Source organism: Sander vitreus, chromosome 8 (assembly GCF_031162955.1).
Source record: "Sander vitreus isolate 19-12246 chromosome 8, sanVit1, whole genome shotgun sequence".
Classification (NCBI taxonomy): domain Eukaryota; kingdom Metazoa; phylum Chordata; class Actinopteri; order Perciformes; family Percidae; genus Sander; species Sander vitreus.
In genome coordinates, this window is record NC_135862.1 from 8,562,366 (window position 1) to 8,578,621 (window position 16,256).

At 44.5% G+C, this 16,256-nt stretch overlaps 1 protein-coding gene across 1 annotated transcript; it reads right to left on the reverse strand.

Moving 5' to 3' along the window:
• Window positions 1-315: 315 nt before the first annotated feature.
• On the reverse strand, window positions 316-15,248 carry LOC144521942 (three prime repair exonuclease 2-like). The gene is made up of 3 exons (XM_078256633.1): window positions 14,980-15,248; window positions 10,704-10,755; window positions 316-3,107 (listed from the first exon to the last, which is right to left on the reverse strand). Exons 2-3 carry the CDS (start codon window positions 10,753-10,755, stop codon window positions 2,551-2,553), a joined length of 609 nt encoding a protein of 202 aa, XP_078112759.1. The 5' UTR covers window positions 14,980-15,248; the 3' UTR covers window positions 316-2,550.
• Between the last annotated feature and the right edge of the window lie 1,008 nt (window positions 15,249-16,256).

A 16,256-nucleotide genomic window follows, 5' to 3' on the forward strand; every position in this document is an offset into this window, starting at 1 on the left:
TCACACCTGAGTTCCAATACAAGTCGGAAAAACGAGGGTAGATGGACTCTAACCAGGCCAGCCATTGTAAGCAACACCAGTTGATAACAACTCATTTAGTTGTATTTTGCACATACAAACACCATGTCTACAGATAGAAGATAGACGTTACTGTGTGTACGGCTGACTTAATAGAACACAAATAAGACAGAAGTGCTAATTAACAGTATATTCATACAGCTTTGACACTGTTGATGCAGCCATGTTGGATTGTGATGTCTGGGTTGGTGAAGTCCTTCTGACTTTCTGCATGGGAAATCCAACTTCAGGGGGGTGTTCAAGTTTTGGGCTTTTTCCCTTTCCTTTATTGTGTTATATATCTTTTTGGTGCATGTTATAGGTTTCCAAAGTGAAAAAGACCAAAGTCCAACCCAAAGGGACTTACCATCTCCAACAGAAAACACTGTTCACAAACTGCTCCCAACAGCTCTATTGAACGTGCGTCACTTTGTAACACACGTTATAATGCTCACCTAGCTGCTAGCATGGCACGCCCTCATACTCTGTTTTGACTGGCTAGTAGTCCTTACCTAGGTACTGTGCATGTGCGACTCCCAACAAAGATGGAACAGAAGTGAGATGCCTCACTCTGTAGCTAAAACAGAGAGCTCAACACACAGGGTGAAAAGAGGAGCTGCAGCAATGTGCAGTACAACAAAAATGTTTTTTTGAAAAATAAACCATGTAAACCTATTCTGATATAACCTCTAAATACAATTATGAACCTGAAACTGAGCATAATATGAGCACTTAAAGTCGGATTTCCTACTTAGAAAGTTGAGAGAGCCTCGCGAAACCGGACATCACAGTCCAACATGGTATTAGTACAGGTATTATTGGCAAAGTCCCCCTACCCCATGAAATATGTTTTTACAGTCAACCTGGTGTGACCTCATTCCCAGTTCTCATCCTCCGACTTCTGAGGTAAATGGAATGAAGCATATCTACCTGTATATGACCAAACATAAGCACATAGCCCTGTCCACATACTCTTGTGTACTTTTAATGCGAACGGCTGCTCCATACATCTGCATAAATATGATGGATGTTACTAGTCCGCTGGTAGCCAAATAGCTGATGAATGAGCCAGTGATTGTAATACACAAATGAGGCAGCTGCTGCTAATCACCCAAACAAAGCGATGGATATGCTCCATTAAAAAGGTACCCTGTTGGCAATGGACACACATTCCTGTTGGTGGCAGTAACATGCAAGAAAATGCAAAACATTTGCCAGCAAAGTCAATAAAGAAACAGACTGCAAGCTAGTGAGTGTGGTTGTAAAAAATACTGAATTTAAAATATATATAAAATAATCATCTTTGAAAATGTTGAGGGAGGAAAATAACGTGCATATTTTATTAGGCCTCAAGGATACACACAATAGCCGCTTTCCGACCGGAGGGATTTTTGCAGTTCCTAGAACATAATGTTCCTAGAACCCTTTTTTTCTCGTGTTCCGACTGGACCAATTTGGGGATTTTTAAGTTCCTCTGGCTGCAGTTCCTGTAACTCTTTCAGCTCCTACTTCAGGGCAGGGTCTTTTCTCTTTTCCCTTTTCAGCATATGAACCTAGGTGAACAAGGGTCGGGTTTCCGCTACAGACATACCAACCATGGGACAATTTTAACAATTTTCGCCATCTTATTCATCACTAATTTCACTTCTGACAATGTTTTAGGCGAGAAATTAACTGTGTTGAGAAGCTCCATGAAGTGAGGCGACAGCCAGCAAGCGCCTGCCCCGGCCTCTAGCTCGTCGCTCTGCCAGTCACGCTCAGACACCTCGCTGTGAGCTGGAGGTCTCTCAGACTGCTCTCGTAAATAAGAGAGCGGTCTTAGCGCTTTTATTTCGCCGTTGACGGTTCGTTTGTTTAAATATCACAACACATGTCCATTATAAGATTAACGGGAACCTGTGGTTAACTGTCTTCGGAGTTAAACTCCACAAGCGTGTCTTGCGGCTCGCCGCCCGTCACACACACACACACACACACACACACACACACACACACACACACACACACACACACACACACACACACACACACACGTCCACAGCGCAGCAGGCAGAGGCAGGGGAGAGAGAGATACCCGTTTCTCTTCAGGAGACTTGTTTAAATTATGAGAAATATGCTATATACATTAGATTTAGTATTTAGTTTAACTTTTTTTGATATTTTGATACTGATTTTAACGCTATAAAGACCGTTGCCATGCTTGCATCACTCCCTTACCCCTCTTACCAGTCACTTCGCCACTGCAAATGCAAATGGAAAAAACGGTTTTGGGGGAGAGTAGATCTGTTTGGAAGTGGACTTTTCCTATAACTACGTTCCTGTAACTACTTGGTCGGAAAGCGGCTATTGTGTTTGAGTGAGAAACAATAAATGTAACATAACAGGGCATCTTAACTGTGCATCTTATACTGAAAAGGATCATAAATGTGTGAAGATACTCTATGTGTTGGAACTGGAAAAGACAGTCAAACAGTCTTTTTAAAGTTCACAATATCAGTCTGTCCAATCTTCGGTGGGGAAGGTAACGTCCGCAACGTCCCAGCTGTTGGGATCCCAAAAGTTGAACAGCTCCTCCAGCATCTTGGCGTCCTCCAATGCATTATGGGCATCGTAGGATTTTCCCAGGAAGTAACTGACCAGAGACTTCTGAGAATACTTGATGCCCGGATTTAGATAACGAGGACAGAGGTTCCTGCTTAGCAGTAAGGTATCCACAAACCCAGACACCACCCGCTGGAATCTTTGCCTGAGGAAGAACCTTTTTTGCATCAATCTGGTAAGCACGAGTGCATCAAACTCCATTGCATTGTGGGCCGCCAGCAGCACAGGGCCACGGAAGTAGCTCAGGAATTTGATGAAAGACTTGAGAGCACTAAAAAGAGACATGGTCCTAACATGGTTTCCATTGAGATACAACTGGCCACGATAGACGGTGAAGCCCGTCAGTTGACTGGCGCCCGCAGTGATGGGCCGGCGGGGGAGGGTGTAGACGTTAAATTCGTCATCTTCACAGACGGCCGACAGCTGGGTGATGTGACACGATGCAGTGTCTGAAAGTAGAAAAGGGATGGATTAAAGGAGGAACCAACCCAAATGTGGTAAACTTTATTTCTTGATATTTAAAACAGAAAAGCAAAATTCAAAAATAAGTCATTGTTGTGGAAAAACCTACAGCTAGGCCAGAAGTCTGCAAGTCCTCCACAACACTTACATCTCTATTTAATCAATATAGACTTCTTCAATAGTCAAAGAAACTCTGTTTGGTATTTTTCCATGTCCTTCAAAATCTCTCATGCAAAGAGCTTTTTCATACACCATTGGTTACAGTTAACTCTGGTCTGCAATGTTTTAGTCTGATCTTTTGCCACCCTTATCTCTGGAATTTCCTAGCAGTCATAATAAAAAAACATGTGGCTCAAGGCCTTAACTGCAGTTATTGATTTTAAACATATTTTACAACACTCGCTGATTATTATTAGGACAGAAAAAGAATACCTGTGAAGAAAATGAAGGATTGACTTTTTTCAATTTAATTACAAGTGGCATGGAATTTATAATTTAATTTCTTATAATGTATACTCTTTATTGATTTAATTAATTACAATTTACACTCTGTTGTTATTACCCACAGGCCTGAAATACACACACATGCACTAATGGAGAGATGTCAGAGTGAGGCGGCAGCAGTTGGGGTTCGGTGCCCCAATGGAAAAAATTACAATTTATATTTTACATTTATCTAGTTCCTTGCACAAGAGCACCTTGGGAGGTTAACTGGCATCTCTCCAGCTAACAGTCCACACTCTTGACTTGAACCAGCGACCTTCCGGTTCCCAACCGGACTCCTTACGGACTGAGCTAGTGCCACCCACATGTACAACTGTATGGTGCGTATTAGCTCTTCATATAGATTACAATGTTAACATCTTTGGTGGAGAGAATTTTCAGTGTACTCTCTCATGCTGGGTAAATTGAGAAGGAGGTACCCCAAGTCAGTGGCCAATATAACAGCAGTAAGTCACGAGCTGTCTCAGACAAAGTGTTCAACTCTGTGTCTCAAAGATGACTGGAGAAGAAGCAGCTGCTCTGACAAGAAACCATCCTGCCTGCTGTCCTTCCTGACTATCAAGGCCATAGGAGTTAGATTACACTCCATACACACAAAGAGAAGACACAGAGGAGAAACATACGCACACACCTTAGATAGAGCGATCTGTACTACTGTAGGAACTTCAGAGTGGGGGTGACATAACATGAACCTATACTTTGTGGTTGACTTGTATTTAGGGATGTCTCGATTCGCTTTTTTTGGCCCCCGATCCGATTTTTTTAAATCATGAATATCTGCCGATTCTCCGACCCCGACAGTATTGGATCAAGTCCCGATCCAATACTTGTATTTGCTCAGATAATAGAGCAGTTTTTTTGTTTACAAAAATAACTAAGTAAACAAAGTAACAAAATATGTCTTACCTAGGCTTAATACATTAACCTTAGTGCGTCAAATGAGTCTTGTCACAACCAAGGCAAATTTCACATGAGTGTACTTATTGTGGCAATAAAACCTTTTCTGATTGAGATTTTTTTTCTCTCAACACCAGTACAGTTCTCTTTAGGATCCCAGTAAACCCCCAACCGAAAAATAAAGTCTCAAGTTCCCCGCTGGACAGCGGAAACTAAATTTAGTAAATTTCCTGCGTTGAACTTTGATGTCGGCTCCAGGGAATAACAGCCTGTAAGATGGTTTCCTGGTGGAATTATGGAAGAAGTGTGGAGAACACAAAATCAAAACCACAGACCCAGGAAGCCACAATAAAATCTGTCCTGTCAGCTTCTGGTTTCAGCCACACTGTTGCTTCAAAGGTTCAAAAGCTTTGACAGTAAAGGTAATTTTGACCAACATACTTAACAACCATGGCTGCAACTAGGCTTGGGCAGTATCTATTTTTCATACCTTTATATCTTAAATAACATTTTACCAGGTTTGCATTTTTTTTTTATTCAATCTGCATGTTGCAACTTCCATATAAGTCTGCCATGTAGCAGAGGACGGAAGCACATCTCTGGTTAGTTTGGGGTTTGGCAGACATCGTGCTGTAGAAGAGACAAATGCATATGATGCATACAAGTTTAGAAACCAATAAAAATAAAAAATAAATAAAATGCACTGTTATCCTCCTGATTACATAAGGACTTCAGCTGATGCGTGCCTGTTAACAGGTGGAGCCTTCAGAACGATGTTGGCTTATATCAGTTCAGTTTGTAGGCATTAGTAGGCATGCCGAGCCCGGCATTAAGAAATTTGTGTCCGAGCCCGACACAGTTTCTCATACTAATGACACATGTACGTTTGTTTGTGTGGAAAGCCCACAGTTTATTAAGCAGCTGTAGGAAGGCATTCGGAAATGTCAACAGATGAGCGCATCAGCGCACACGAGGCAAGAAGCGCACGTTAATAAGCTGTTATAATGTTCGGGTACCGTCGGGACCCGTCAGGACCCGTCAGGTTCGGTTTGGCTATCCATGCCTTAGACTCCACGCAAAATGATGGGTTAAAGGTACAATATGTAACATTTCTGCATTAAACTGTCTAAAAACGACCATACCTATGTTATATATTTTTATTATTATTATTATAGTTATATTTACACTATCCCAAATGTTTCCACCAAATTTCAAACCCAGAGAAATTTGTTATTTGTTTTCAGACACGGGTCATTTCCTTTAGTCGCCTGTCAGTGGCGTCATATAACCTTTCACCCTCTAGTTACTCGTAACTTCAGTCAAAACACTGGCACTAAGATGATATGTTCAGGAGTAATTGTAAATCATACAGTGTCACAGAAAGAAATACTTGTAACCGTAATACTACTTTTTTTGTCACACAGCATCATTTTGTGATTAATTACATGCCACTTTTTAACACAGTAATACAACAGATACCTTATTTATTGATTCATTTCAATATCGATCCAGCTTAATGTTACTACAATGTATGTGCTGGTTGACAAGTAGCTAACGTTAATGCTAAAGCTTGGTGGATAACATTATAGGGTTACAACATCGTTCAACACCCTCATAAAGTTATTTTTAGTATGATTGTTTTGACCCTTCTCCGGGAACCATCACCTTATCGTGGTGGAGAGGTTTGTGTGTCCCTATGAACCTGAGGGCTGTGTTGTCTGGAGCTTTGTGCTCCTGGTAGGGTCTCCCAAGGCAAAGTGGTCTCAGGTGAGGGGCCAGACAAAGAATGGTTCAAAAATCCTATGAAAAATCGAGGAAGAGATGAAGTGACCCTGCCTGGAGGAAGCCCGGGGCCCCCTTCTGGAGCCAGGCCCAGATGGAGGGCTCGTCAGCGAGCGTCTGGTGGCTGGGTTTGCCACGGAGCCCGGCCGGGCACAGCCCGAAAAAGCTACGTGGCAGACATCTCTCCATCCCATGGGCCCACCACCTGTGGGAGGAACCGCTGGGGTCGGGTGTGCTGCCACATGGGTGGCAGTGAAGGTCAGGGGCCTCGACAGACCAGACCCGGGCAGTAGAGGCTGGCTCTGGGGATGTGGAATGTCACCTCTCTGTGGGCGAAGGAGCCGGAAGTTGTGCGGGAGGTGGAGCGCTACAGGTTAGATCTGGTGGGGCTTACCTCTACGCACAGTCTCGGTTCTGGAACCATACTCCTGGATAGGGGTTGGACTCTTTTCTTCTCCGGAGTTGCCCAGGGTGTGAGGCGCCGGGCGGGTGTAGGGATACTCACAAGCCCCCGGCTGAGCGCCGCCACGTTGGAGTTTAACCCGGTGGACGAGAGGGTCGCCTCCCTACGCCTGCGGGTTGTGGGGGGGAAAACTCTCTGACTGTTGTTTGTGCATATGCACCAAACAAGAGTTCGGAGTATTCGGCCTTCTTGGAGACCTTGAGTGGAGTCCTGCATGGGGCTCCAGTCGGGGACTCCATAGTTCTGCTGGGGGACTTCAACGTGCACGTGGGCAATGATGGAGACACATGGAGAGGCGTGATTGGGAGGAACAGCCTCCCTGATCTAAACCAGAGTGGTTGTTTGTTGTTGGACTTCTGTGCTAGTCATGGATTGTCTATAACGAACACCATGTTCGAACATAGGGATGCTCATAAGTGTACTTGGTACCAGAGCACCCTAGGCCAAAGGTCAATGATCGATTTTATAATCGTTTCATCTGATCTGAGGCCGTATGTTTTGGACACTCGGGTGAAGAGAGGTGGCGGAGCTGTCAACCGATCACCATCTGGTGGTGAGTTGGGTCAGGGGGTGGGGGAAGACTCTGGACAGACCTGGTAAGCCCAAATGGGTAGTGCGGGTAAATTGGGAACGTCTGGAGGAGGCCCCTGTCCGACAGACTTTCAACTCACACCTCCGGCAGAGCTTTTCGTGCATCCCTGTGGAGGCTGGGGGCATTGAACCCGAGTGGACAATGTTCAAAGTTTCCATTGCTGAAGCTGCAGTGAGGAGCTGTGGTCGTAGGTGCCTCAAGGGGCGGTAACCCACGAACACCGTGGTGGGCACCGGTGGTCAGGGAAGCCGTCCGACTGAAGGAGGAGTCTTTCCGGGATATGTTATCCCAGACGACTCCGGAGGCAGTTGCAAGGTACTGAAGGGCCCGAAGGGCTGCAGCCTCTGCCGTGAAAGAGGCAAAGCAGCGTGTGTGGGAGAAGTTCGGAGAAGACATGGAGAAGGACTTTCGGTCGGCACCATGGTGCTTTTGGAAAACCATTCGCCACCTCAGGAGGGGGAATCGGGGAACCATCCAAGCTGTGTACAGTAAGGATGGGACGCTGTTGACCTCAACTGAGGAGGTAATAAGGGCGGTGGAAGGAGCACTTTGAGGAACTCCTAAATCCGACTAATACGCCCTCTATGGTAGAGGCAGAGCTGGAGGATGATAGGGGGATTGTCGTCAATTTCCCTGGTGGAGGTTGCTGAGGTAGTTATACAACTCCACAGTGGCAAACCCCCAGGAATTGATGAGATCCGTCCAGAAATGCTTAAAGCTCTGGGTGTGGAGGGGTTGTCTTGGTTGACACGCCTCTTCAACATTGCGTGGAAGTCTGGGACGGTGCCTAAGGAGTGGCAGACCGGGGTGGTGGTTCCCCTTTTTAAAAAGGGGGACCAGAGGGTGTGTGCCAAGGGGTATCACACAGGGGTATCACACTTCTCAGCCTCCCCGGTAAAGTCTACTCCAAGGTGCTGGAAAGGAGGGTTCGGTTGATAGTCGAATCTCAGGTTGAAGAGGAACAATGCGGATTCCGTCCTGGTCATGGAACAACGGACCAGAACTTTACTCTCGCAAGGATCCTGGAGGGAGCCTGGGAGTATGCCCAACCAGTCTACATGTGTTTTGTGGAGAAGGCGTATGACTGGGTGCCACGGGAGATACTGTGGGAGGTGCTGTGGGAGTACAGGGTGAGGGGGTCCCTTCTCAGGGCCATCTCAGTTATGTAATCTCTGTACGACCAAAGCGAGAGCTGTGTCCGGGTTCTCAGCAGTAAGTCGGACTCGTTTCAGGCTTTGTCACCAATCCTGTTCGTAGTATTTATGGACAGGATATCGAGGCATAGTCGGGGTGGAGAGGGGTTGCAGTTCGGTGGGCTGGGGATCTCATCGCTGCTTTTTGCAGATGATGTGGTCCTGATGGCATCATCGGCCTGTGACCTTCAGCACTCACTGGATCGGTTCGCAGCCGAGTGTGAAGCGACTGGGATGAGGATCAGCACCTCTAAATTGGAGGCCATGGTTCTCAGCAGGAAACCGATGGAGTGCCTTCTCCAGGTAGGGAATGAGTCCTTACCTCAAGTGAAGGAGTTCAAGTACCTTGGGGTCTTGTTCGCGAGTGAGGGGACAATGGAGCGGGAGATTGGTCGGAGAATCAGCACAGCAGGTGCGGTATTACATTCAATTTATCGCACCGTTGTGACGAAAAGAGAGCTGAGCCAGAAGGCAAAGCTCTCAATCTACCGGTCAGTTTTTGTTCCTACCCTCACCTATGGTCATGAAGGCTGGGTCATGACCGAAAGAACAAGATCCAGGGTACAAGCGGCCGAAATGGGTTTCCTCAGGAGGGTAGCTGGCGTCTCCCTTAGAGATAGGGTGAGAAGCTCAGTTATCTGTGAGGAGCTCGGAGTAGAGCTGCTGCTCCTTTGCGTCAAAAGGAGCCAGTTGAGGTGGTTCGGGCATCTGGTAAGGATGCCCCCTGGGCGCCTCCCTAGGGAGGTGTTCCAGGCACGTCCAGCTGGGAGGAGGCCTCGTGGGAGACCCAGGACTAGGCGGAGGGATTATATCTCTAACCTGGCCTGGGAACACCTCGGGATCCCCCAGTCGGAGCTGGTTAATGTGGCCCGGGAAAGGGAAGTTTGGGGTCCCCTGCTGGAGCTGCTACCCCCGCGACCCGACCCCGGATAAGCGGACGAAGATGGATGGATGGATGTTTTGACCACGGTTAACAGCACTGGGCTAACCCATGAATAAGTTCACTAGTAACGTTAACGTTAGCTGTATAGATAATTAATCTGCTGTATTAATCTAATGCGAATTTAGCCAGCTAGCACACCCCGGTCTGTCTGCCTCACTCCCCCGCCGCAGAGAGACTGAGTCGGGATGACAGCTGACACCAGCCACGGGACATATAACTAGCTAGTTACTGTTACCCCCAGTCAGCTAGCAGCCAGCCAATTTAATTACAGCAATCCACCCGGCCAGCACTTAACTCTAGTGCCTGGTGCTTACGACGCTAACGGCAGTTTAATGAAGCGTCGGGAAACAGATCAGACCCAGCACCCGAGTCACAACAGCGGCCATCCATTAGCTACGTCTCTGTTAGCGCTACTGGTGTCCGTGCCGAAAATCTCCTCCCTACCGAATTTCTCCCCCCTTCGCGTTTAGCTGTCTTTACGGTTGGCTAAATTAACCCGACAAAAGGTGGGTTAAGCACCATGACAAAAAGTTAAGATTACAGAAAATTAAAGGGGGAGATCGTTCCACCGGGCATTTAACGTCCTCGCCGTCCCAGAGATTATCCCAGCAATACCCGTCTCTCAGCCTCGTTGGTTAGCTAGCTAGCGTTACAACAAATCCCGTCCGCCCGGTGTTGAAACCATCCAAAAGATGACACTTAACATGTGAAATATTTTGTTTTAGCTGCTGGCTAATGTTAGCTTGCTGGCTCACTAGCTAACTGGTCAGCTACCAATAAAAATCGAATCAAGAAAAACGTAATCATGTTGGGGGAAATGCAGCTATTTTACTAGAATTACATGAATAGACGTTACTAAACGTAACATGAATAACCAACCTTGAATGGGTAAACTCGTTCGTGAACAGATGTATTCTAACCAGCGATGGTGTTTAACAATAAAAACTACAACTCCCATAATTCCAAGAAACTTCCCAACGTCATCTAATGTCTGTGTTTACAATCCATTGTTTTGGTTGAGAGACCCCTAGCGGCAGAAAGTTATATATTGTACGTTTAATTGAAGATACAAATAAAGGACAGTGTTTTTAGTCATGCTTTCTACACAATGGTAAAACATTAAATTATTAGTATGACATAGAATTCAGTACAGTGAGTAGCGTGACTTCAAAGTATTAATAAGACAAACAGACATAAAGTTAGTGTTACCTAATCCAGTGGTCTCCAGGTCAAAGAAAACAATGGTTTTGTAATCAGCCATCTGCAAGAATTTAAAGAAATTGATTTGAACATGAACTAGTACACTCCTCAGTTATGTCTGATATGTCTGACAATGAATTCAAAATAATAATCAAAACAGTAAGCTTTCAAATTGAATAGCTATATAAAAGGAAATGTTACAGGTGAATGTCATGGATGTACTGTATGGTGAAGGTAGGGTGCGCCCTTCTTGTCTGTTGCCCCGTGTTTTTCTCGTCTATCAGGAAATGGCCGGCACACTGGTGTGTTTATTTCACACATCATGAGGAACGTGCAGGCTAAAAGGACTGGAGAATTGATGGTGCCTTGTGCAAGTTTAGCAGCTTCTGCATAAATACTAGAGTTGGTGTACCGGAATGTGCAAACCTTTATTTCTTTCCAGAGGAAGTGTGTTGTACTTAGTGTTGTGGAAAAATTAAAAAAAATGTGGGCATATCAGTGATTAAAAAAAAGTGGTTTGCTGTGCCTTGGCGTGGAAATGTCAAGGATGATTAAAGGTGCTCTAAGCGATGTCACGCATTTTTTAGGCTACAACATTTTTTTGTCACATACAGCAAACATCTCCTCACTATCCGCGAGCTGCCTGTCCCCTCAACACACTGTAAAAAGACGCGGTCTCTGTAGACAGCCCAGGCTCCACAAACGGCAACATAAACAATCTGTGCCAACCTGCACCATGAAGCATAACAAACAGTCTTCCAGCGTTCCAGCCAATAACCGACAAGAAGGATTTGGGGGGGGGGTTAGTGCGCGAAAGCGAGGGAGAGAGGGGACGGGATGAGGAGGAGGGAGGGGCGAGCCAGCCTCTTTTTGTTTGAAAATACTTTGAACGTCAACAAGAAGTAACGTCACCCAACATCGCTTAGAGCACCTTTAACATGGGCAGCGAATTGAGGAAGAATTTGAACTGTTGTCATTTGGAAGCTCACCCAGCAAAATGTCCTATTGCTTAAATCAACACATTGGCTGAAAGACAAGCATACCTACGTTTCGATGTATATATGTTGTATGACAAGGAAATGTTGTGGGCGTGAGAGCAAGTCATAAAGATTGGACTAAGATGATTTCTTCACCATGTGCTTAAAAAGCTGAACATTTTGATATTTGAATGCTTGCAGAAGTTAGAGGTTACCAAAGAAAGTTGAAGAATGAAGAATCTGATGTGAATGCAACATTACACCCTGGTTGAACGATTAAACATACAGTAGCCTAACGTTACTCTCCACCGTTATACAACAACAAGAAGCAATGCCAGACGAGATTACAGTGCAAACCACAACAATAAAAAAAAGGTATTATGACGTAAAAAACTAACAACAAATATCGGCATTGGTTAAAGGTCCAATAGGCCTATGTAATATATTTACTGTAATAAATCCAAAAATGACCCCAATATGCCATCAGATATTAAGGAAACATGCTAAGTTGAAATACTATCTTTTCTGACATCATTGCTAATGCCAGTATTTTGGGTGATAGTGGGGCAAGGGGGGGAGAGACAAAGTGGCTCCTCTGTGTCTTTTGTGATTTAGATTATCCTCTGTGTCTAAGGTTGCCTGTAAGTGTCACAGTTTGTCAGGAAAAGGCTTGGACCCAAATGCAGTTTAGATGATTTATTAAACAAAAATGAAGCACAAAGACCGAAACGAAATAATCCGACAAAGACAACACAGAGACTAAATAAACCAGGTAACGAGGACTAACAAGGGACAGGTGACACTAGGCTGGGCAAACAGGTGAAACACATTAGGGCAATCACAAGGGAGGGAAAACTAAAGACAGGAAGTAAACGAGACAAGACAAGGGAGACAAGATGGACTTCAAAATAAAACAGGAAACAGAACAAAACAGAAAATCACAATCATGACAGTAATGCCGCGTTCTATTTACTTCGGAACTCGGAAGCCGGAGCTGGGAATGACGTCATACCCGAGTTGAATGCGTTCTATTTAAAAGTCGGATTTTCATTGTTTTCATTAGCTCTAGCCCGGTTAGCTATTGTTAGCAAAATTCAGTTGATAACAACGCCGTTTTTTTGTGCATGCAAACAGCGAAACAACATGTCCACAGATAGAAGTTGCACATGCCTGTGTGAACGACTGATTTAGTGACACAAATAAGACAGAAGTGCTTATAACTTTATGTTACTGCAGCTTTTCACAACTGTTGATACAGGGGGCAGCCATGTTGGATGTTGAACTCGGGCTACTGCGAGGTTGTACGAGTTCCAAGCTCGTAAATCCGAGGTCAGGGGGCGTGTTTACGACTTTGACCTTGTTAAAACCGAGTTGCGAGGTAAATAGAACGCGGCATCAGAAACGCGAAGTCATGTTAAGACCAGAGGCCCGTACTATGAAGCGAGATTTGGCGTTAACGAGCTAACTTCAGGTTCAACCCAGGGTTTTCTGTACTTACGAAGGTGGATCACTTGTGATCGGGTTCAATCGCCGTGGTAACTTATGCTGAACGCCTAACCTGGTCGGGAGCAGGTTAAGTTGGAGATCAGAGATCAACCGGTGTAAAAGCACCGCCTACTGACCAATCAATACTCGATTGATAACGGCGTTACCGTTCTTAGAAGATCAGGCGGAGCTCGGTGTGCAGAGAGAGAGAGAGAGGGAGAGAGGGAGGGAGAAAGGGGTGCGCACATAAAAGTTAAAACATGTAGAGACCGACAACCCCGTTAGCATTCCCTGATGTGTATATTTATGAAATATATAGATTGTAATGGGAGGGAATTACATATCGGCTCGGCTTCTTGAGCCGTGTGTTGCCAATGCGCAGTTCAATCAGTTTGAATTTTGTTTTTATATATTTTATTTGCTCTCACGATCGCATCCACTGCCAGGGTTGCAACTGAAATACTAGGCTAAAGCAACGACAGTTTGTGGAAAGTGCACAGTGTAATTATGGTCAGATCCTGGTCCTGACTGATGGGGAAGTGATATCAATAAGCGTTGTGATTTACAGCGTCGGCTATTTTTTTGCCAGCTTTCCTTCCTGTTTTAGGAAGCAGCGACTGTATTGCGTTTTGCCTGCCAAACCGTGTCTGTGTTATTCATATTTATGTAGAATTATAATTTCCTCTTCTTATGTAAAACATGCGGCTCTGGTAGATGTTTGCGATTGGTCGTGCTGTGCAAACACCGCCTCTTTTATGTGAACGCGCGCGCCGCTGGATTGGGAAACCCTGGGTTGACTGAACTAGATGATAACCAGCGTCGTGACACAGCTTATGCTGGACCGCGGTTGTTAGGTTAGGTGAAGCCGGGTAACTGAAAGAAATCCAGGACATGTTGATCTCGCTTCGTAGTGCAGGCCTCAGAACATGTGTGGTTATCACTCCCATTACCTTGTTGTGTATATAAACTCAGTGTTCCTGTTCACTCATTTGAAGAGACTTTTTCACACTGAGTTGATGTGCCTTTTGTGAAATCATGTTACTCCTATATTTGCAAATATATTTAATAAAATACAAAAACCTAACTTGGTTTAGTCTTCGACTGTTTCACTTTCCTATTTTCCAAAACCTACACCTGCTGCATCGAAATACTTCCACCACAAACCGCACTCTCTTCCGAAGCTTTTACAAACTGAATTTCGGCGGAGTGTAGGCTACTGTTCCTGTTGATGCTTCTCTGAAAGCCAATTTGCTGAAAGCCAATCTGCTAGCTGTGATGAAGGATGGTCTCATGAGACCATCCTTCATCACAGCTAGGACATTAAGGGGCTTTCCATAGCAAGGAAGCTTTATGAAACAGAAAACATAGGCTACAGAAAACTGTATGAATTGTGGACGGATTTCATCATGTTTAACAGGAATGAACACTGACTCTTATGAACAGGAAAAGGAAAATGTAGCCAATGTGGAATTAGCCTAACAGTTTATGAATTAAATTGTGCAATATAGGCTACTAGCCTAAATTAATGATGATATGTGCTGTCCCATTCACCCAAATTTTATTAAAAAAGGCTGTATCATTTCAATTTGTCATGTGTGTTGCCTGAGCAAGCACTGGCTGTGTAGCCTATCTTTTGAGCCAAACTACAATTAGGGCTACTCTACATTTGTTTTACTTTTTTATAGACTACTTTAAACCCCCGTTGTATTCTTTCCCTCATCCCTTGTAGTTAAACGGGGATGTAACATAAAAGTAAGTTAGGCTATTTTTAACTAGCTGACAAAGTGAGAATTGTAAACAAACAAAAAAAAGTCTTAACTCACCTTTGACAGTTTGATGTTGTTTTCACTGAGTTTCACGGAGGTGCGCCGCGTTCGTCTATAAAGTGAAAGAAATGAGGAAGCAGCAGCAGCAGGAGGGGGCGGTGACAAAAAGTTTCTAGCAGTCTCCAGTCGCTCTGACAGTTGTTTGTTTGCTTTCCTCTCCTCACTAACCTTTTCAGGCGGAACAGCCAATCAGATGGATTGCCTTTTCAGCCGACGGCTGACTGTGGCCGAAAAGGCCGAAGGCCAACGCGTGGCAACGGTGCAGGACACCGCACAAACAGAAGGTCGCTCGCCTCCTTTTGCTTTGGTGAAATATGTATATTGAACCCTTTTAGTACGTACTGCAGCTTCCTTTACATGTATGTATGTTGCATGCACTATGCATAGCCTACAATTGGATATACTTCATTTTAACATTGCACCTTAAACTTTGACCATCTTGCTCATATATCCATCGCAGGTTTTTGCCAATAAGCTTTCATCCGTCTGTGCTCTCTCTGCATTCTGGCTGCATACTGCAAAATGTCACGGCATGCAGTAGGACATCCTGGTATTTTTGGCATACTGCATTTGACATACTTTGAATTGGGACATATTAAATAGTATGGTAGTACAGCTATGGGTATAGGAATGCACCCTAAGTCTTTAGAGAAATGAAAGTGATACCCCATTAGATTGAAAGAAAATACCATCACAACAATAGAGTCACAATAGATAGCAACATCATATAATTGTCTGCAGTATGAGTTTCAAATTCACTATATTGAATGATGCATTTACACCCAGCTGTTTCTGCTGATGGCAATTGACACGCTTGTCCATACCTGACATTATAACACCTTATAACTGAAGCATAAAGATAAATTAGCCATCATTAGTTTTATCATTTACATCTGTGAATCTATTTATCTATCTATCTATCTATCTATCTATCTATCTATCTATCTATCTATCTATCTATCTATCTATCTATTGCTGCATTCCATTTACCTCAGCAGTCGAAAGTGGCAACAATGTCACACCTGAGTTCCAGTACAAGTCGGAAAAACAAGGGGGGACTCTAGCCAGGCCAGCTCTTGTACCGCTGACTAAATGAGACACAAATGAGACAGAATTGCTAATAAACAGTACATTCATACAGCTTTTGATGCAGGCATGTTTGATTGGGATGTCCGGGTTGGTGAAGTCCTCTCGACTGTCCGAGTGGGCATTCCGAATTCAGGGAGGTTGACATTTCCAACTGGGAACTTAGAAATTCCCAGTTCAACTGGAAA